Source organism: Physella acuta, unplaced genomic scaffold (assembly GCF_028476545.2).
Source record: "Physella acuta isolate Inbredline_101_S28 unplaced genomic scaffold, ASM2847654v3 ptg000756l, whole genome shotgun sequence".
In the NCBI taxonomy this organism is placed as follows: Eukaryota; Metazoa; Mollusca; class Gastropoda; family Physidae; genus Physella; species Physella acuta.
Window position 1 is genome coordinate 287793 of NW_026732274.1, and position 23065 is coordinate 310857.

Here is a 23065-nt window from a genome sequence, read left to right on the forward strand (position 1 = left end):
GGCTAAGCCCCACCCTCGCGTAAGAACGTCTGAGCCCACCCCCCCTCCCCAAATCAAAAGAAATTTCCTCATCGATACTCTATAATAAAATTACCGCCTAATTAATGTGTCTAATCTAAAAAGTGGTTTTCTCGCAATTTCTTTAATGCAATTCTTCGGGTAGTGGCTAAGCGCGACACCAGTGTTTTTTTCAGACTTTTTCCTCCCCGGAGAGGAGTGGGAGTACTTGAAATTTTCGGGGGCGGGGGTAGAATTTTCGGGGAGGGGGCGGACACTGGAAAAAGTATATTATTATATTTCGTTGAATGGGACGGTAGACATGTTTTTGGGGGGTGGGGGTGGGGGGGGGGGGGTGGGGGGGGTGTTGTGTGTGGAGGGGGGGGTGGGGGTGGGGGGTGTGTGGGGGGGTGGGGTGGTTTTAGTTTAGAGAAAAGAGACAGCACTATCAGCCTAGCGCCCGTTGTATCCTTCCTCAACGGGCCATTTTTCTCGTAATACAATATTTTTCTAATGAAAATGTTGTTTGCCTTTCATACGGCAAAGCATACGTGCACTGATGAATGGCTTAACTAACACAGTTGACCAAACAACTGCATGAAATCAAACAGTTTTATGATTAAATAAGTCAATCGACTGCAACTCCTGGCTACTGTATACAGTTTTTTTGTCCAACTTACCAGGCTAATATTGTGGTCATTCACACAAAATAAAGTCAGGTCCATCAGATAAGATTTAATCTTTTCAACTCTATCATAAACACAAGCTTCTTTTAATTTCTTTATTAGGAACTGTATTTCTTCTGAGGATAAAATATATCTTATAGATAATGTTACTATAGTGAAACAACAATATATGGATAACGTCTACTACATGAATGAAAAGAAAACTACTGACAATAAACATAAAACAATTGAAAAATTATACAATTACATTTTATTAAACTTGAAAACGCGAGATTTGATGACTTACGTTAGGTCACCTACATTAAATGAACAACGTAGAAATTATTTTAAAATACTATACGATTTTTTACCTGTAGTAAATGTGACACTTTCTTTAACGTCTGACACGAGCAGTTTTATTTTCTTTCTTGAAATCCCATCATTAGTGTGGTGAGTTAGAGGAAAATATTCTATGGCCTGCAAAAAAAAAATAATCTTAATTTTCTTATTTAATGACCTAAAATATTGTTCTCTTATTATTCGTTTAAAAAATACCTACCTGTAAAACGGTTTCTCTGTCATTAGTGTCCAAATGCATTGATATATTTGCAAAAATACTCAAACATATTTTTACAAAGTGATTTTTTAAATTAATCTGTAAAAGAATAAAATCTTAACGTGTAAAGTCAGTTCGTTGTTTTTTTTAATTTTCTATTGTTGTAAAATTATAATTATAACGTGCCACATAGCAAAAAACCTGAGAGGTATACACAATGGGAATTAAGGAAAAACAGAGTTCCAAATCTACTATTTGTAAATGAATTGTATTGCTAACTTTACAATGTTAAGAATAAAAGTTAAAACACAGATCAAATAATGGCTTATTGCAGTGTTTGAACGCACCATGCTCTAATCATATCAAAATGTATTAAAAACCGCCAAGCGAAATAAATAAAACTATTGTTACATAATATGTACAATCAACAGTTTTCTATTAAATAGTAATTAGGTAATCATATAATGTGGACGCTTTGTTCAATAACACATTCCTTTAAAACGAAGACATATTTCAATCCACTGATTACCTTGGTGAGCAGTCTCTCTCCTCTCTCTGTATATATATATATATATATATATATATATATATATATATATATATATATATATACGTATATAATTTAAACATGTCGTACCTCGTAGTTTAGAAACTCGTTGATAGCAGGGATAATGTAATTTACATTTCCTTTTCTTGCAACACACTGTTTTACATTCAATATGACAATTAGTTATTAAAGTTCAGTATTGTTATGTATGTAAAAAAAAACACATGCTTTGTAAAGTAAATACAAAATGTAACTACCTCTCTAAACGCCTGACTTGATTTTATGTACAATTCTGCGATGTGTAAAATCGTCATTAAAATAAAACATCTTGATATGGCATCCATTGTCTTGGCTTTAATGCAGATATCTATGCAAGTATCTGTATTATAAAATTCGAGCAATTAAATAACAATTGTTTATTTGCATTTATTTTTTATTAAAATTAAGCTAAGATAATTCATTATATGGACTTTTTAAAACACAAACCTTCAATAAGGTAATTTTATTTAACGAGTATCATTAGAAGCCAAATTAGAAATTAGAAATGTAAAACTTTAAAATGTTTTGTTATCTTACTTCACAACATATATTAGTAAACATATTGTCGTTTGATGCAATTCCATGATAGCTTAAAATATAATAAATCAATTCTAGGACCAATAATCAAAGTCGCAATCAAACCTGCATAAAACGAAATTTTATCCTCCAACTTTCCATGTCTTACAACATCCAAAAATAACATCCTGATCAGACGAGATACAAAAAGACAGCCGTCCTTAAAGTGTTCTCTTGTTCTATTTAGGACATCAAGGATGATTCCAGCTCCTGGCTAATTAGTAAGTATATACTTTTTTTATGTGTACATAATTATATGTCTGATTAGTCTAGATTATGTACTTTTTAAACTAAAATTATGGATTATGAATTTTCATTTTTTTAAATTTTGTACCTCGTAAATCTTGTTTAGCAAATCTTGAAAATTAATAATCCTGTAATATTAAATAATTTTTTTTTTAAATATCAGATATTCACATTTCTTTTAAAATGCACTATGTCTAAATAGCGTATGTTCTTTTTTTAATTTGAGAAAACTGCTCAGCTTAATTATTCAAAACTTAAAATTTTAACTAGAAAAGTATAAGAAAATTGGTTTAAATATATACATGTATCTTTTTTAATACGGATGTTCTTGACAAAAAATACATTAATCTTACCTTAAGTTGCATTCTTGAATATCATCCTGACTTTTGTGTCTAGTAAATTCATTTAGACCTGTATGTTCGTAAATTATGTACATATTATAACATTTTGCCTTTAAAACAATTTTCAAAGTATATTATGTATAACTAAAATACAATACATTATTTCGTATTATGCCGAGCACAGAATAAAGAATAATAGCTAGAACTAAAATGAGCTTATGTGGGTAAGGGTGTAATGGTAAGGGGATAATGATCAGCGTGTAATTCACAATATCTTAGTCCTGTTTTAGAGCATTTTATCCTCTTCAGATGTGTATGTAGTACAACAAAACCCGTTATGTAATTATTGGCATATGTTAACTGTTAATTTGTGTGAGTTAAGTTTCTGAGGTTAGTTTTCAGATCTTTTTTCTTTTCAAATGCTTAGCACTTGTCAAGTAGCTTTTGCCGTTGTACAGATTAGGCGATAAGTTTAATTTAAATATTTTGCAGGTATTAGTTGTGTCGTAATTAATAACTATTGGTCATTATTTTATAACGTAGAAAAATGTTTGCAATGACATACAAATAATCCTCACAGAATAATGGGCAAAATGAACTTGTAAAGTTGAAAACAAACTTGAGATAAAGGGTCATCCATTTTTGACGTCTACAGAAACTTTAAATTATATAGCCCACTCATATACACATCCTACCTTACATATGCTACTACTTTGGACTAAACCCTCCCTTGATGTGAACGCCCACAAACATTTTGTAGACCTCTTAAAATTACTATTCATTTACAATGGGAATAACTTGCATTTTTACAGAAAATCGAACATTTTTGGAAGCGTTTAGTAGTATGTAGAATGTTTTTAAAATCTGAGTATATATGTATAATTAGGTTTATGAATATTTCATTTAAAGTCCAAAAATAATGCAAGTTATTCATCCTTTAATTTGTATGTGGAAAAAATGTTTTAAAATTATTATTCTCTGTACTTGAAGGATATCCTTTTTTAAATATTTAATATAAACTTCATCTTATGTTGCTAAAAATGTTTGTGAGTATTGCAATAAAAATCAGAGTTCGAATCACGAGGTAGATGTTGCGCGATAGTTTGGGACAATAGCCCAAAAGAAAAAGCAGACTGATCATATCAGGCATTTCATATGAATACGCAATACTTAATTAATTACCTACAACAAAGAAGAAATGTTATATTTTATTCGGAAAATAAAACTACTCACCAGAAGTGTAAATGTGACGTGTCGATTTTTCACCTCTGTTGGTTGCTAAAGCTGACTGTTGATCCAACTTATTGAGAAACGCTGTCCATAATTCTATGTCACGAGTTCCGTTCTCTGGACAGTTTGACTTCTGATGTAACTTGTGTAAACCAGAAAAAACTGACACAAATTCTAAAACATCGTTAATATTAACCTTTGCTTTGTTTTCTACCAAAGTCTGCACTACACTGTAATGTCCATTCTTTAATGCCAAGTCATAAGATGTTTGACCTATTGTGTTGACCCTATTGATGTCGTCTGTCTTGTTTATTAAAATCTGGACCACATAGTTCAACCCGTATTTAGAAGCCAGCATTAGAGCTGTGTTGCCTTTGTTATCTGTAGTGTTGACGTCATCAGTTTTCTCAATCACGAGATGTATTATTTTATTAAGCCGTTTAAATTGTTTTTGTTTATAATTAGAATTAGAGTATTGGGCTTCAGTATTTATCAAACCTAATTGTATAATGGCTACCATAAGCGGAGACCTGCCATCTCTGTCTACGACTTGTGTTTGTGCATTATGGTCGAGCAAATACTTGACGATAGGAAAAATGTATTCATCGATTCTACGTTTTAAAATTTTTATGAGGACAGTTTCGTGTTTATAATCATAGCTGTCAACATTAGTACCGTGAGTCAATAAAAATTCGACGATACTAAAAGTATTCTTGATAGGGGCATCAAGTGCGCAGTGTATGAGTGCTGTTCTCTGTTTCTTATCAACCCGATTAACCTTTGACCCCTTACTGACCAAATATTTCACCGTGTTAACTAAACCAGCTTGTGCCGCCATCATGAGTAGAGTTCTACCTTTAGGACACACAACATCATCTTCTTTATAACGTTCACAGACTTGTTTTATAAACGTGTAGTTTCTGTTTTCAAAAGCTATCATCAAAGCTGTTTTGTTGTATTTGTTTACTGCGTTTATATCCTGTTTTATTTTAAGAAGGATTTTTTCATTGTATCTGAAATTGCTAAATCGCTCTTGTCTTGCATACAACATTAGTAATGTGTTACTATATTTATCGACAAGATCAAAATATGTTTCGTTTTTTGCCTTAGACAAAATGCTTTTGCTCATTTTGGGGAAGTCTGATGTAAAGTTCATACAAAGATTGATTCCAGATGCAGTTAGGTTACAATATTTATAATATATTTTTCGTGTTATTGTTGTTATCAGTATATTCTTTACTGCAGCATCAATCTGTGAAACACTAACCCCGCTACCTAACAAATATTCCATGACTTTTAAGTCACCACATTTAGTAGCCCACATTAAAGCCGTTCTTCCTTTATTGTCTGTTTGATCTAAAGCTGACTTGTGACTACTGACCTGGTGTGTGTTTTGATCTGATGGTTCAGTCTCTAGTAATATTTCGGTAATATCACGACTATCACATATTGCTTTAGCAGCCCACATTAACGCCGTCCGACCTTGTTTGTCTTGGATGTAAATGTCAGCTTTATGCTCTAACAGGATCTTGACATGATCTTCTCTATTTTCTTTAACAGCTTTTATCAGCGCTGTTTCCCCTTTATTATCAACAACGTTAACATCAGTCATGTGATGTTCCAGTAATAGCCGCACATGTTTATTATGCCATGTTTCTACAGCATACATTAACGCCGTCTTCCCTTTATTATCAACAACGTTTACATCAACCTTGTGATGTTCCAGCAATTGCCGCACTATATCTTTATTACGCCATTGTTCTACTACAGCATACATTAACGCCGTCTTCCCTTCATTATCAACAACGTTTACATCAACCTTGTGATGTTCCAGCAATTGCCGCACTACATGTTTATTACGCCATTCTCCTACTACAGCATACACTAACGCCGTCTTCCCTTTATTATCAACAACATTTACATCAGCCTTGTGTTGTTCCAGCAATTGCAGCACTATATGTGAATTATAGCTTGTTTCTACAGCATACATTAACGCCGTCTTCCCTTCACTATCCCCCATGTCAATGTCCCTATAAATTCCTGCTGGTATAAATCCCTTCTGTACTGGCAACATGAGCACCGAGGTTTTCTTGTTGTTGACATGGTTGACTTTAGCGCCGTGACGAAGTAGCTCTTGTACTAAAGCTTTTGATTTAAATATGTCTGTTTTAAATACCCACATTAAAGCTGAATTCCCTTCTTTGTCTATATAATTAATGCTATCATTACTATTTGCAAGAAGTAGTTTAATACTCTTCAATGATTTCATCGGCGCTTTTTTCTTATCAGAGAGAGATGTTGATATTAGAATTTCCATCAGTGCATTCCTTCCATCACAGTTTATCACGTTGACATCTGCTTCATATTTTAACAAAACCTCAACAACCTCTAGTTTACCAGCCAGAATTAGAGCTGTGTTACCATGGTAATCTGTTTTGTTGACATCAAACCCTTTAAAAATCAGCGACTTCACCACTTTAACATGTCCACCAATAGCTGCTAACATGAGAGCGTTTTGTCCTTTAAAGTTAACATCCACAGTACCGTCATACAGTAAATCTACAATGTCCAGGTGGCCATTTATGGCCGCTAACATAAAAGCTGTGTTTCCATAAACGTCGAACTTAGAGGGATCACTATATTCTTTTATGTCAATTAACATTTTATTATTACCTTTCATAGCAGCTAACATAAAAATTGTCCGCCCTAATTTATTTGTTACAGTTGCACTTGATACTAAATTCAACACACATGTGCCCAAATTATTTGGTGTTTGACGATTATTTTCTAGTAAAATGTCAACTGTTTCTATGTGTTCAGCGTTTAATGCTAAGATTAACGCATTATTCCCTTCTGTATTAACCCAGTTAACATCAGCTCCTTTCTGAAATAATAGTTTTACAATTTCAGAGGGACATCCCCTTGCTGAATATAAAAGTGCGGTTTCTGCAGTTCTATCAACGTGATGGTTGACATCGGCGCCTTGCTCTATTAAAACCTTTACAATATGAAATTGTCTTTTAATAATAGACCTACATAGCGCAGTTTCTCCATTATCATTTTTAAAATTCTTATCGGCTCCAGCGTCGATTAGGGCTTTTGTAATTTCGAAAAATCCTTTGTTACAAGCTTGAAATAGAGGGGAGGATCTCCTTTGTTTTTTCTCGATGTTACGGTTTTTGAAGCTAATGCTACAATATTGTGGCGAAACTCTGTAGTTACTTTCTAAATTTACGTTTGCTCCAGCTTTTAACAAACAGTTAACAATGTCAATATTTCCGTTCATAACAGATATATATAACGGCGTGTCTCCATAACTATCTTGTATATTCACATTAGCTTTAGCGTCAACCAAAAGATTAACAATTTCTAAACATTCGTTCACACAGGCTTTATATAGAGGTGTGCATGTCCAGCCGTAATTAACATCTGCATCATGGTCTACCAGCAACTTTACCATATCAACATGCAAGTTTACATCAGCATTGTGTGTCACCAAAAATTTATCTATGCAACCGTTTCCCTTCCTTACAGATTCATGTAGGGCGGAACAATTGTAGTTGTCTATTAAATTCACATCAGCCTTGTATTCCAGCAGTAATTTAATTACGTTCAGATGTCTATGTTCTGCACCTTTCATTAAAGCTGTCTTTTGATATTTGCTTCTACTATTCACATCGAATCCCTTCTTAAGTAATGCTCTAACAAAAGCCTCGTTTTCTAACCCTGCTGCTAATACCAATAAGCTACCTTTTTTAAGTAGCAGGTCAGTATTTTTGATATTCCCAAGTGCATTTATGAAATCAGAGAAACAATTTGTTTTTATAGCTGCTCTTATTCGATTTATATTTTTCTTGTCAGATGTCTCCATATTTGCAATAGTTTCCTAAATTGAAAGTTAAATTATAAAACTTTTAAAATAAATTATGTTTCAATCAGTAAATAATTGATGAAAAATAATTCTAACTAGCCTGAATATTCACAATGTAATCAAAGTAATAACTGCTGGCTCTAAGCCAACACATCAGTTACTATCGGAATAATTTATTGATGACAAAACAAAGGATTAGCAATACATATTTAGCTAACCAATGCTTTAAACTAATTTAACAACGGGCATATCAATGTTCGATTTTAAAACAGTTTGGTTTTTTTTAATTCCTAAAAGCAGAGTATTGGAGGTTATTGTAATTGTGCAAATAATATCGAAATCGATATTGACTTATATTGTTTAACTCCCATTCAAATTTCCGTTAGATGAACCGACTGGTAAAAGAGCATTATGTTATTTAAACTCTTTTTTCTTACTAAATAAAAATCATAAGGTTAGTTGCAGTCTTTCGTATATAGTCTCTTCTTGATTTAATTTTTAGAACTCGTTATTATATCACTTGTTAGAATTTACCTTGATAGCAAGAGTATTATAATACATTGGTTTGAATCGTAAAATAATTACCTTAAGTAGTCACTTTACTTATGGGAATGGTGAGTACGTTTATTACCTTTAACGAAATAATTTAATAAATATAAAATAAAAACAATAATAATATAAAAACTAGAATAGTGTTCTCATTTTAAAATTTGTGTAAGATTCTAAGGCTTTGCCGCGGGAATTGAAGAAAGTCCGACGAAATATATACGAGTTTCATCCATGCGTTACCAATCCTATATTCTTAGACTCGTGACCTTGTTTTTCTTAAAGTGAGTTATGTAAATGTAAATAATGCCTGTGCTTGGATCAAAAATATCAGGACACAGGTTTACCTACACTACAGCATGAAAACCTTGAGTGTACATTAATAACTCATCAAAATAACGAGGTAGAACACACTACGGTGACCACCTATGTGTCAGGGACGTAGAGTGGCGCTCTCAGAAGCCCCCGCCCCCCACCCGATTACACTACTGCGTACGGCCCCTGGCTACTCACAACTAACAGGCGCTATCGTGCCAAATAACATCCTGTTAACACAGATGCAGATTGCATCATTCGCTAAAGTGACACAAATGAACAGGATTTGTTCTTTAACACGTAAAAAAATTATTAACGTGTTTTAAACATCAGTGTGGCTGATGAAATATGTTAGTTTTACTAATGGTCTATTATTAGATGCTCGATCTGAATTTCTGATTGGATTGTCTAAAAATAGATGCTAATTGCATCATTCGAAAAGTTATGAAACTGTTTGGATTTTTTTACGGACAAAAAGAAACATCCCATTTAATAATCTAACCTTGGTTAATTTTTCTGATTATTAAAATAAAACGTATTACATGGCCCTCAGCGACCTATGTGAGCCTTTGGAGGCTGAAACTGAAATTTTTGTTAGCAGCCAAATCGCACCCAACCAGGGCGCCGGAGGCCACGCCTGATTCAATTCAGTGAGCATTTTTAACGCCCCATCCTATTCATTGTGTATCTCAATGTTTAGACCGAACATAGTCGCCATAGCACTCATCGGAAAGACCAAGCGCCAAATGGCATCCTGCCGGTGGGCCGCCCATGCAAAATCAAATCCCACCTCCTCCTACCCCCCACACCACAAAAACCTTCTCGGGTGTATTCATCAACTCCCCAAAGTCTCATGCCTATCGGTTTATATATATACCGTATATTGACAAAAATCGCACTATCCCGTGGCGCCGCCCTTGAGAAATAAAAAAAAAAAGATTTTTTTCACAGGAACCTCACCACCAACTCCCAAAATTTGATGGCGATCGGATGAACGATGTCACACCACTGCCGGCTTATTTTTTTTTATATACCGCCACCCCTACGAATTTGATTTTTTTTCGCAGAACCATCCCCAGAAATATTCTTAGCAACTTTCCAAAGTCTCATGGCTATCGGATGAATGGTGTTAAACCAAAATCGACTTTTATTTTTATATACTGTACATTGAGAAAAATAGCACCCTTCCGTGGCGCCGCCCTTAAGAAATTAAAAATGATTTTTTTTTACAGTACCCTTCCGGGTAGTATTCTAATCAACTCCCCAAAGTATCATGCCTATCGGTTGAACGGAGTCAAAAGAAAATCGACTTTTATTTTTATATACCGTAAATATAGAAAAATCGCACCATCCCGTGGCGCCGCCCTTGCGAAATTAAAAATTATTATTATTTTTTACACAACGCTTCCCCAGAGTATTCTAATCAACTCCCCAAGGTCTCATGCCTATCGGTGGAACGGTGTCAAACCAAAATCGACTTTTATTTTTATATACCGTACATAGAGAAAAATCGTACCCTCCCATGGCACCGCCCTTGCGAAATTAAAAATGATTATCTCGTAGAACCCTTCCCTGCAGTGTTGTAGTCAACTCCCCAAACTTTGATGGCGATTGGATGAAGGGTGAGAAACCTCAATCGACATATATTTTTATATACCGTATAAAGAGAAAAAACAATTCGCGCCCTACCGGGGCTCCACCCCTGCGAATTTGAAATATTTTTTTTCCGCAGAAAATTCCCCAGGAATATTCTCAACAACTTCCCAAAGTTTCACGGCGATGTGATAAGAGGTGTAGTAATGCATAAAAGACAAACAAACAAACAAACAAACATACATTGCTTTTTATATATAGATGAGATGTATGTATGAAGGCCTATATTTCTTTCAGTGTATGTATCACTGGGCATTATCAAGACCATGCCTTAAAGCATATAACGAAATTTTCCTAAATAAAAACTACTTACCTAATACTTTATTCTTCGTTGAATGGGGTATTCAAATAAAACATTTACTTTATCAATCATAATATATTTAATTATTAGTGTTCGTGTAATTTTAAGAGATCGTTTAATTTCAACAATTCCCTATATACTTGAAAACAAAATCTGGTTTCAAATATGGCGTCAAGGGCAGCTATTAAGCCCTGTCACCTTCAATTGGTACATAACATAATGTTTGTGCTTGAAGTCACCTGCCTTTGGTTGGGGTATTCCCATTGATACAAATTTTAAAATACCCGTTATGTTTTATATTTTAGTTGGCTGTATATTAAAGTATCTAGCACCGATTTTATGTTTTAAGTGGTAAACGTTTTAAGTTCAGAAATGCAGTAATATATTATTGGAATAAAAACTTAGGTTTTTTAATAATTAAGTATTATATATTAAATGTTATTAAATATCATAATACCCCTTTCTGAAAAATCTATAAGGATGGTGACTCAATATTTTAAACGTGATACTGCTTTTACCTAATCAATATATTGATTTTATTAAACGGGCGGTAGGCTGAACTAAATATATTCGACAACACACCATTTACAAATATTCAAACTCTCCAATGAAGATTTTTTTAAAAAACTTCAAGGATTAAGAGCTTTAAGCTTCAAAACAGGAACGTAGCTCTTGCGAATTATGAATAGCAAAGTAAACAATAATATCTGTGTATGTGTGTTCTGATTTTTTAAAATTTTCTCTTAAACGGAGTATAGAGAATGCAAAAAATCGAAAACGATATCTTCATTGATCACGACGTTTTTTTTACCTCCCTGAGTCGAAAAAACAAAGTTTTTGCAATTCTGTCCGCATGTCTGTGTGTGAGTGTATGCGTATGTGTGTGTGTGCCTCTGTTGATGTATGTCTTTGTGTCTGTTAACGCGATAAATAGAGTACCGGTACAACTAGGTTGTTGAGATTTCATATACAAGTATTACATAAAGTTTGTGAATATGTTTCGACTTTCCAGCGATTTGCGTTAACTGGAAGTAAAAGTTTTTCTACTTTTGTTTTTTCAAAAGCCAAAAATTTGAGTACTGTTTCAGAGAGATAAACGAAATTTCAATTTTCATTAACAGATCTAATTTTTTGCTGTTTTTCAAATGTTGAATTATTCCCATTTACCGAAAGTAATACTTAACGCTTTTCCGATTTCTCAAAAAACGCAGTTGAATTTAAGGTACTAGTATTCTAGTGATCTTCCCTAAACTTTCTCGAATATTCTTATATAAAACAACAGGGGATGGCAACTCGGGATATAGACATGATTTTTAATCCATTTTTAATTACTTAAACTTTTTAAAATAGAATAGAATCTCGTGCAATAAAGAAATGCACATTAAGTGAATGCGGAATTTTATTAGTAGTTTATAAATTCACATGCGTTGTTGGAGAAATCGGAAATAGCGAAAATTACTACTTTCGTTCAACGTAAAACACTCAACTTTCGACAGAAGGCAGATAATTACATCGTTTGCTTATTTATGAAATTTCATTTATCTATCTGACATAGTACTCAAGTTATAGGTTTTTGAAAAATTTAAAGTAGAAAAAGTTCCACTTGTGGTTATCGGAAATCGGCCAAAAATTGATACGTATCTACTATTTTGATAAAATACTTATGTATGAAATTTCATCAACCTAGCTGTAACGGTACTCAAGTCATCGTGTTTACAGTCATACAGAGTCACACACACACACACACATACACACAGATATACGGACAAGATTGCAAAACTATGTTATTTTCGACTTAGGGAGGTGTAAAACGTGCACAAATCTCATTTTTTTTTTTTACTTTCTCGATTACAAAGTATAGAGAAAGTATTGTAATCGTGCAAAAAAAAAATCGGTTTATTTCAAAACAAAAAGAGATCATTCAATATAAAATGGTTTAAAGATGGTCATTTGTTAACGATTTATGGTGAATCGCCTCAATGTTGACTTAAACATTCGCTCTTTGCAAAGTAAACGTAATATAAAAATAAAATCGACCAACTCGTTTAGAACTAAGATTCGATAATCAATACAAACCATAAAGGGAATTATAAAAATAGCCCACACAAGCTCAGGTGGTAGCACTCAAAATGTATTTTAACAAACGTACCTATACTATAAAAGTAATATGAATTAATCATTCTGTCTGTCTGTCTGTCTGCCGGCATGCCTGCCAGTTAGTCAGTCAAACAGTTAGTTAATCAGTAAGTCAGTCAACCAGTCAGGCAGTCAAACAGTCAGTCAGTCAGTCAGTCAGTCAAACAGTCAGTCAGTCAGTCAGCCAGTCAGTCAGTCAGTCAGTCAGTCAGTCAGTTAGTCAGTCTGTCAGTCAGTCAGTCAGCCAGTCAGTCAGTCAGTCAGTCATTTAGTAAGTCTGTCTGTCTGTCTGTCTGTCTGTCTGTCTGTCTGTCTGTCTGTCTGTCTGTCTGTCTGTCTGTCTGTCTGTCTGTCTGTCTGTCTGTCTGTCTGTCTGTCTGTCTGTCTGTCTGTCTGTCTGTCTGTCTGTCTGTCTGTTGTATGTCTGTCTGTCTGTCTGTCTGTCTGTCTGTCTGTCTGTCTGTCTGTCTGTCTGCTGTCTGTCTCTCTGTCTCTCTGTCTCTCTGTCTCTCTGTCTCTCTGTCTCTCTGTCTCTCTGTCTGTCTCTCTGTCTCTCTGTCTTTCTGTCTCTCTGTCTCTCTGTCTCTCTGTCTCTCTGTCTCTCTTTCTCTCTGTCTCTCTGTCTCACTGTCTCTCTGTCTCTCTGTCTCTCTGTCTCTCTGTCTCTCTGTCTCTCTTTCTCTCTCTCTCTGTCTCTCTGTCTCTCTGTCTCTCTGTCTCTCTGTCTCTCTGTCTTTCTGTCTCTCTGTCTCTCTGTCTCTCTGTCTCTCTGTCTCACTGTCTCTCTGTCTCTCTGTCTCTCTGTCTCTCTGTCTCTCTGTATCTCTGTCTCTCTGTCTCTCTGTCTCTCTGTATCTCTGTCTCTCTGTCTCTCTGTCTCTCTGTCTCTCTGTCTCGCTGTCTCTCTGTCTCTCTGTCTGGCAGGGTGACATACAGATTTTAGACACTGTTTGATTATCGATTACATGCAACAACAACATTTAATTACTAATATATATACGGTAGTTCGCTATTTAATCAATATTTTTTGTTTTTGATCGGCTGTGCATGAATGCGTGTAAGTGTAATGGGGTTGTGTTTTTGCATATGAACATATTTGCTTTTTATTTAATTACAAAACTAAACTGATTTTAATATTTAACGCAATAGACAACACTATTTCATACAACTTATCAAGATATTGATATTTTATTAGTTTGATGCCTGCAGTCACTATTATATCGGTCATTTTTCTAAGAGAAATCTCGAAACCATATAAGTAACACAAAAACTATCCCTAGAAACATAATGACGTCGCATAATACAAATAGAAAATCCTTTTTGAAACAATGTTAATAAAAAGTTTAAGGTACGGAAAGTAAATAATACTAAGGGCTTCATTGATAGTAAGATAAAATGTGATTTCTTAAGACGTAAGCAATAAAATTTATACAGTTTCCTCTGCAAAAAATAAAAATAAATGGTTTAAAAACAAGAAAATACTATTGGATAGACGGGATTTTTACAGAAACATTGAAATACTTAATCGGCGAGACGAGTACCGATAGTTGGTCTAGTAAAACGCATAATTAATACACCGGGTATCATATTATTCAATTTTCCAAGACAACAAATTTGGTTCACGGGGTCTGTCATATATGTCTATTTTTTAAATTTCTTACTCTATAATTGCCACATGTATGATAATTTTAGGTTTATATTGTGAGCCCATATTCTCTTTACACTTTAAAATAATTAATCCCACTAGGTAAATCTTGATCACTAGATCGGCAATGAAAGACACTTTATTACCTAACCTGTCGACGATTATTCACTTCAGCGTCGACACAAAAACATCGTTCACCTAAAACGACGAGACAACGATCTACTTCACCTAATGAGAAAAGACAAAGACCTCATTTATTTAACACGACAAGAAAAGGGATTCTAAAACGTGTGTCATCTGTCTCCACAAAACGTTAATCTCACTTGTTGCGTAACTAGGTCAGTTTCTTAAATTTCCATAACAAACATGATCTACTACACTACCAAGATGATACCGTCACTTCACGACAATTATTATATAATAATTATACTAGATATAATAATACTAGTCTCTTAATATTCTATGTGTTTGTGTCTTTGTATATGCCAAACTTAAGTTTTCTTTTATCTAATCAATATATAGATTTTTTTAGGAAACAGGATCAGGGCTAAACCGAATATACACTATAACACAGCATTTACAGCTACTCAAGCGTGTTATAGTCACGCTCCATTAGAAATGGTACAAAGGCCTACCTGTTCGGATCCTTAAAATTCAAAACTTAAAAATAGTTCTCTTAAATTGTGTACATTAATTTCGCAGTAGGCCTATATTAAATTATTATTTTAATTTTATTTGTTTCTGATTTATTTGTACTTCAAAATAACTGAAATGGTTTTTCAAGTACATACGTATAGCAAATAGTAGTTCAACGTGATCGATTGCTAAGAGAAAAATGCATTCTTATCTTAACTTTTCTAATTCGTAACTCGTCTCAATAATAGAGGATCGATAAGCTAGACCAACCTTCCTCCATCCTTTACATAGTTATTCGCAAAAAAGCGCCCCACCCTATAGTTAAGAAAGGTCCGGGGCATTTTAATCAGTCATTTATCAATTTAATGGTTTTTATGTTGTTGTCACATAATTTGATGTAGAATTAGTTGCATAAGCCCGTAAAAACGAGTAACAGTCTATTTGTGTTTAACTTTGATGGTATATAATTTAGTAAAGCAGCGAAAAATTATATTTTTAGTATTTTTAAGGACGATGCCCGGGGCCCCCGTGACGACTGCCCCACCCACCATCCCCTAAGTACACCTCTGGCTATTTATAATTGGACAAATGGTGATTGTTTTATTTATATGATATTTGTTAATGGTAAGTACACCTTTTAATAATTGGAACAATAATCGCTGCTCGCATAATGATTATTTGTAAAAAGTAAATTTAAAAGCAACTTTGTTGTAAAATTTAATCTTAATCTAAATTTAGTAAAATCAATAGAGCAATAGATAATGTCAGATATTTTTAAAAAGTCTAATTTCAATGTTGTAATATTTTGAAAGCTTGTTTAATATCTAAGCAGTTTGGAATAAAAACTGCCGAATCGAGACTACCTTACTAATAATAATAAATGCTAGACTTATTTAAGTCCATAAGCTTTTCACTCACATCGCAGTGTATTACCGTGCCTACTTAGAATCCCTAAGGTGGTTCAATCTCTAAATATGTGAAGATTCAATAAATTCTCACCTTAATCGTTTTTCTCCGTGGTCTCGTATATTTTAAAAACAAAATACATTTTCCTGCTAATTTAAATTATATTCACGGGTTCGAATAACTTGAAGGTCTTAATTAGTTTTAATAACTATGAACACTTGAAGCAAATCGGGTTACTGTTATGGCGTCAAGTCCTGAAATAAAGCAAGGTGTGTAGCCACCTTCAAGTACTACCTCATTAAGTTCTTGGGCTAGAGGTTTTCTGCGATCGGGGAATTCCCTTTTGAGAGCAAGTAGGAACAACTTGTGTTCTTTTATTAATCACATTTTATTACAGTTTATTACAGTGTATTTTCATAATTCAGCTGCTGCATTGTAAGGTTTGCTTAGTTTTCTTGTTCATCACAAAAAGCCGACTAATTTTTTTTGTGTAATATTTTCTTAAATATTTTTAATATGTTTATTTAGAAAAAAATATAAATTTTGACATTGTTTTAATATACCTAGTTACTTATATCTTCCTTACTGTATAATTTCCACATGTAAGACACTTTTTAGGTTTATATTATGAGCCTATTTTATGCTTTGACTTTCAAATAATTGTTAACGCTAGGCATATTTTGATCACTATGTCGACAATGAAAGACCCTTTATTACCTAACCTGACGACGAGTACATTCTTTAGCGTCGAGACAAAGACATCGTTCACCTAATACCAGCAGACTAAAAACTTCTTCGCCTAAAACGACAAGACAAAAACCTTAATTTTCTTACACGACAAAGCAAAAAAAGAACTAATACACTTAACACAATAAGAAAAGTTCTACTTCGCCAAACACGACTAGACTACGACCTATTTCGACAAAGATCTCATTAATTTTACACGACAAGAAAAAGGCTACTAAAAAGTGTGTACTATTAACCACAAATCGTAAGTATGTGAAGACTTAATGTATGACTGATTAATATCTAAGTAAATAAAAACAGTTCTGAATCGAATCTAGTACCTTACACAGTGTACGTTCATTTGTAAGAAATAAAGATGCAAGACTTATTTAAGTACTTTAGCTTTTTCAGTGCATTACTGTCGCCTACTTGAGAACCTTTAAAATATAATCGGTTGAAATAAATTAAATCTGATCATAAAAATGGTTAAACAAATTCCATACACAAACATGCATAGCTTAAATGTAAATGTAATCCAAAATGAAAAGCAGGCTGTGTCAGAGTCATTGGCCTCAATGGCGCATTACCAGTGGACACGTAATTCTTAATTGTGATGGAAGTCTGGTCGAGTCGGCAAAACTCATGGTTGATAAATTCGTAATAAATGAAAATGTATAAGCAAATATAGTATACATTGGTCTAATGTAGTTACATTACAACAGCTTGTGTCAAAACAACAAAATGTATACTTAAATGTTTGCATTAAAACGACTGCAAAGAGAGTATTTATATTTTTTTAGCGCAATTTCCATTCTGGAGAATTGCGTTTATTAACTCGTCATTTCTGGAATGGATGGATGAATGTATGGATGTATGAATGTGTGTCCGGGCTTTAAGTCGTATCTCCTCCTTAACGAAGCAATATCGATGACTAGTTCCAAAAGCAATTATGTTAAGCAAGTTACGAGAATAAACATAGGCCATAAAAATTCCGGGTTTCTTTCATGGATTTCCAGGAAAAGCCAAAAGACCTCGAAAAATGCAGTTTTTGGCCCATATCTCGGCAACCAGACAACTTAGCGACTTGAAACATGTACCAATCGATTTCTGCCATAATTTAGAACAATATTGCCAAAGAAAGCTTTCAAAAATATCCTCTCGTTCGGTCACAAATTTTAAAATTACATAAACACCTACAAACCGATCGTTCTTCTAGCTTGAACGCACCCCAGCATTATACGTCAGAGCTATTTTTAGATAACATAAGGAAATTGCGCATAAATGTCACTAGACTTTTTTAAATGAACACGTTAAACCGTTATTAAGGTTAATGAACACACACAACCACGTTCAAATACACTACCACTGTCCGGTGTTGTCACGCAGAATGTATTAATAAGCATAACTATAATAGTAAAATCATGCATGAAACAACAAGTATATTGAGAAAATTGATTGTTTCATGTTAAGAAAGACCTTATGTAACATTAATACTTTATATGACACACACAACCTCTCAAGGATACGCATTCACAACCAATGTTTACCATTCCAGACTGCTGGACTTTTGGTCACGAAAAAACTGTTGGTGCTCTCTGTCCAGCAGATTTTTGCAACTTGAACTTGAGGAAGGCCTACCAATCAGAAGTTGGTGGATTTCGCAATGTCATATAAACTTAACCTTTTGAATGTAACTCGAGATTTTCATGTTTGATACACTCTATGACTAGAAGACGCATGCTCGTTTTAATGTTATGTATGTTTAATAGTTTAAAACTGTATGTAGAAAATAAAAGTAAATTATTGCTAAAAGGAAATTATATTACTTCTGTGAAAATACGTAATTAATTTAACAACTTAAAAAATAATTAAACAAAATGTATTATTGAATCTTTCAAAATTAAACTGACAGATCAAACAAAAGTAAAGCATTATTTTAATAGAATGTAGTTAAGGAAACAATGCATATATCCTATTAACAAATCCCATCTTGAAAGCTCGCCCTTGTCTGAATTTTTATTTTATTTTTCTTGTTGCTTTTCAACTAATATGAAACTTTTTTTTTAAAATTGCATTTCTGAAAGAAAACGAAAACGTTTATACATCAACTATATTTTTTCTATTTTGTGTGTCCTTTAAAACTCATACATTTTAATAATCATATGTGATATACTCCGTCTGTTTCGCATTTATGAGCGGTCACTTTGTCTCTTTAATTGTTGTATGGTTCATGCACAACATAAACACAACTTCAAAGTGATTTACTTATAATACTATTTTATAATCACATGTTATCATTTAATTTCTTCTTCTTCTTCTTCGTTCTTAATTTTTAGTGTTGGGAGGGATCGAGCCTTATCTGCCAGAGGGTTTGAACTCGAGACTTCTTTCGAATTTATCAACCATGAGCTTTGCCGACTCGAGCACGCCTCCAACACAATTAAGGATTACGTGTCCACTGGTTATGCGCCATTGAGGCCATTGACTCTGATTTCAGCCTGCTTTTCTTTTTTAATTTGCTTCCATAGCCTTTGTCCAACCAAGAACAAACTACAAGTAAGCAGTTGTTTGATTTGGGAGTTGTCTCTCCTAGAAGAGTGGTTGTTCCCAGCTAACGAGCCTCATCTACCGAGGGTTCGTACTCGAGACATTTCGGTTTAGCAACCACGAGCTTTACCACGCCGACCCCAATCATTTATTTTAATACATGGCAAAAATTAAGAACGAGCAATAGCCTATGAAATGAAAAGTCAGACATAAGGTCTGATGTTATTGAAATTGTAGTTTTTGTTAAAGGTACAAAAAAAAAACAATTACGTTCAGGGTTATGGTTATTACTATTGCAGCGGCAGGTGAAATGTAAGGGTATCATTTAATTATATTTAACTGTTTTCAATCACATACATCAAATGCACTTTAAAATTGATCATAAAACAAAAAGTAACACATTGGCAGTAGTTGACATTAAGGATTCAATAAGTAATCGTGTACATGTCTTATTAAAAGCTAATACAATAATTTAAATTGACGTCCTGTAAGTGTGTGCGTGTGCATGTGCATGCGAATGTGCATGTGCATATGGGCGTTTAAGTCATAAGTATTCTGGTATGTTCAAGTGTTAATGTGGTGTTTTTGCAAGTTTTAGTATTATGTGCAAGTGTAAGTGTTATGTGCATGTATTAGTGTTATTTGTGCAAGTGTTAGTCGTTGTGTAAGCAAATGTGTTATGTTTCGCCAGTCGATGTTTTGAATGACGTCATAACAGTCAAACGATATTATTATAATTTTATTTTTTATATGCATTTTTATAAAGACTGAATATTTTATAACTGAATTATACGCACACGCTTTTTCTTACAAAACAGAGTTTTAGCACAGATATATACTAAATATTTTGAAGTAGAAAATGCAACCACAAAATGTGGGTTAAATTTTAAATTGAAACATTGTAAGACTCATCTTGACGTTATTCAATTGCATATAGATTGGTACGATCATTTAAAGTTTTTTTTTTCTTTTTCTTTTACTGTCAATCTTAACATTTGATTGTTCATGTTGTGACTCAATTAATTACACAATTTGAAAAATGTATTTAATCAATCACGTAATTAAGTAATTGAACTGTAAACAAACATTAAAAATCAACAGTTTTTTTTTAATTTGCATCTTAACTCAAGGCGAAACAAAATCATTACTTTTTAAAATATTTTAATTCTTAAAGTAGTTTTTTTCGTTTTTTTTTTTATCAGGCGTTGCCCAATCGGGTAAACGACATTCGAGCAAACGTATATTTTTTGGCCATTTGTTTCATTTGGGCAAATGTCCATTCGCAAATTTGTCGCAGTCAGTATTTTAGACGGTAGTTATTTCCCTGCTGGTGGAGAATTGAATGGAGTGACCAAGAATGCGATGGTGAACTCAAAAACGCTGGATGGAAGGGAAGTAACTATTGTTGACATGCCAGGGGTTTTTGTAACAAGCTCGGGTATTTATTCAGCTGCTGCTACTCTAAGTAGGGAATTCAGTCAAGCTATAGCAAAATGTCCTGAAGGTTTTCGTGTCTTACTTCTGATATTTTCGTTCGGAATGCGTTTAACTGCTGAAGAAAAACGATGCGTACAAGTGCTAAAGATAATGTTGGGCAAAGATGTATTTGCTAATTACGGCATCATTGTTATCACAAAAGGAGATGCATGCAAGGAGAATGGTGACACACCAATAAGTAATGGCTAAAATCAGAGAAATTCTTTAAAGATCCTCTAGAAGAATGTGGGGAAAGATGTAGTTTGTTTGAAAACAAAACGGCAGACCCAATAGTTAAAATAGAACAGAGAGTCTTATTATTTCATTATATTAACAAACTAGGTGGCAAAGTTTTCAGCAGTTTCTTATTTGAACTAGCAAAGAAAACACGTTCTAACTTGCTCATAAAGAAAGGCTTTTCAGAAAACGGAGATAATACCTTTCGAACAAACTGCGATGAAATGTATACATATCTACGTCAATTAAAACAAGACAAGCCAATCGATGAGAAAATAATAGAGCAAATTAAAAACACATACTGTGTGCTTGGGGAGCCAGAAAACAATAGTAAAATCCAATCGTTACAAAAATGTCTTGATGCCGTAATTAGAGAGCACGGGATGTACTCAACATTAGGAAAGTCATTCACAAAACAAGTGCAATGTGTGGGACACCTAATCCAGTGCTTGCATGAAGTATTGAAAGACATTTGTCACATTGATCATTTGGTTGCTTTAGACGTTGAGGAGAAAAACTGTTTTCCTAAAGGTTCGTCTGTCCTCCTTGAAAACGGACGGAAAGAGTTAGTAGAGAATCTATCGCCAGGAATGAAAGTTTTAGCATTCGATAAGAAAAAGGGTTTTGTCTATGATGAGATCTACATGTTCGGACATAAACAAGGAAACGCCGTGTCGAAATTTGTCGTCGTCCACACAGAGTCTCATCAAATAACTATCTCACCAGAACATCTAATTCTCTGTAAGAAAAACGACACGGAAAGTTTTGTCACCGCCAAAACTGTCTCACTCGGAGATGAAATTCTAACAAAATCTGAGCTGGGATTCGTCTGGTCAAGCGTGGCTGACGTCACGTACAGAGTGGACAGAGGTCTGTATGCACCTTTCACCAGAAGCGGCACCATTGTGGTGGACGGTGTCGTGGCCTCCTGCTACATCGATGTGCTGCCACATGACGTGTGTCACAGGATGGTGTCACCAATCAGGTGTTTGTACCGTGTGTCACCATCTCTGGTGAGACGTGTCTGTGGTGTGTCAGACACACAGCCGGTACCAAAGATAGCTCACCTGGCCGTGACAGTGTTATGGTACGGTAAGAAGATCACTAAGGAAAGACAGAGGGCATTAAAACTGTTTTGATAACAAGAAACGATGAATGAGAATTGACATGCATACTTATAATTGAATGCATAGTTACTAAATGGAAGACTGCGACATTCAAAATTACGAAAAATCAAAATTAAGCACGCGGTTGTATGTAAAGGAAAAATAGACATAAAGTCGAAACTGTGAATTCAAAGATTTAATTAAAATTTAAACATTTGAATTTTACATACTTTTTTGATATTTATTCATATTTTTAATCCTAATTTTTCCAAATACATTAATGATTAATATAATTTACTAATTACGTTGTGTATTAACAAAACATGTAAACATGTAATAGCATAGTAATATGAAGTTAAACGTTTTTAATTATACAACAATTAATATTTTATTACATAATACACATATGATTATTACACTTTTTAACTTAAAATTTGAAATTAAGTACTGACATTTTTGTTAAAACCATATTAAGTTTCAATGAAAAATGTAAAAATAAAAAATCCATGGTTTTTATTTGAGTTTCAAAACATCTTTATAGGAACATTTCAAAATTATATATTTTTGTGTATGATACATTGAGTGTACATAATACTTACTAAATCAATAAAAGTATAAAATCAAAAGTAAAAACCCAAACATTTAAAAGCCAGCTTTTGAATTTATAAACAACATAATAATAAACTACATTTTAAAATATATTTTTTATAACTATAAATTCACCTTTTCGGGATCGGCTGCTAATTTTGTAAATGTTAATTATTTTT

The 23065-nt window shown here is 33.6% G+C and overlaps 3 protein-coding genes across 3 annotated transcripts; 1 reads left to right on the top strand and 2 right to left on the bottom strand.

Annotated features, from left to right (window-relative positions):
- Positions 1 to 513: 513 nt before the first annotated feature.
- On the bottom strand, positions 514 to 1296 carry LOC131950361 (uncharacterized). Its single transcript, XM_059312463.1, has 3 exons — positions 1222 to 1296; positions 1034 to 1139; positions 514 to 799 (listed from the first exon to the last, which is right to left on the bottom strand). Exons 1-3 carry the CDS (start codon positions 1258 to 1260, stop codon positions 570 to 572), a joined length of 375 nt encoding a protein of 124 aa, XP_059168446.1. The 5' UTR covers positions 1261 to 1296; the 3' UTR covers positions 514 to 569.
- Positions 1297 to 1840: 544 nt separating this feature from the next.
- LOC131950346 (serine/threonine-protein phosphatase 6 regulatory ankyrin repeat subunit B-like) lies at positions 1841 to 8068 on the bottom strand. The gene is made up of 8 exons (XM_059312449.1): positions 5438 to 8068; positions 4994 to 5176; positions 4201 to 4516; positions 2980 to 3037; positions 2715 to 2754; positions 2447 to 2594; positions 2023 to 2144; positions 1841 to 1921 (listed from the first exon to the last, which is right to left on the bottom strand). Exons 1-8 carry the CDS (start codon positions 8066 to 8068, stop codon positions 1841 to 1843), a joined length of 3579 nt encoding a protein of 1192 aa, XP_059168432.1.
- A 13507-nt stretch (positions 8069 to 21575) lies between these two features.
- LOC131950347 (sonic hedgehog protein-like) lies at positions 21576 to 22331 on the top strand. Its single transcript, XM_059312450.1, has one exon. It carries the CDS (start codon positions 21576 to 21578, stop codon positions 22329 to 22331), a length of 756 nt encoding a protein of 251 aa, XP_059168433.1.
- Positions 22332 to 23065: the final 734 nt, after the last annotated feature.

Bases quoted from the DNA above. Each gene is read 5' to 3' on its own strand.
- LOC131950347 (XM_059312450.1), top strand. From the start codon at position 21,576: ATGTACTCAACATTAGGAAAGTCATTCACAAAACAAGTGCAATGTGTG.
- LOC131950361 (XM_059312463.1), bottom strand. From the start codon at position 1,260: ATGCATTTGGACACTAATGACAGAGAAACCGTTTTACAG. The intron at 1,140-1,221 runs GTAGGTATTTTT...TTTTTTTTGCAG, and splicing joins ACAGAGAAACCGTTTTACAG to GCCATAGAATATTTTCCTCT. The intron at 800-1,033 runs GTAAAAAATCGT...TTTTATCCTCAG, and splicing joins AAGTGTCACATTTACTACAG to AAGAAATACAGTTCCTAATA.
- LOC131950346 (XM_059312449.1), bottom strand. From the start codon at position 8,068: ATGGAGACATCTGACAAGAAAAATATAAATCGAATAAGAGCAGCTATA. The intron at 4,517-4,993 runs GTCAGTAAGGGG...TATGTGGTCCAG, and splicing joins TTAACACGGTGAAATATTTG to ATTTTAATAAACAAGACAGA. The intron at 2,595-2,714 runs GTACAAAATTTA...CTTACTAATTAG, and splicing joins TGCTAAACAAGATTTACGAG to CCAGGAGCTGGAATCATCCT.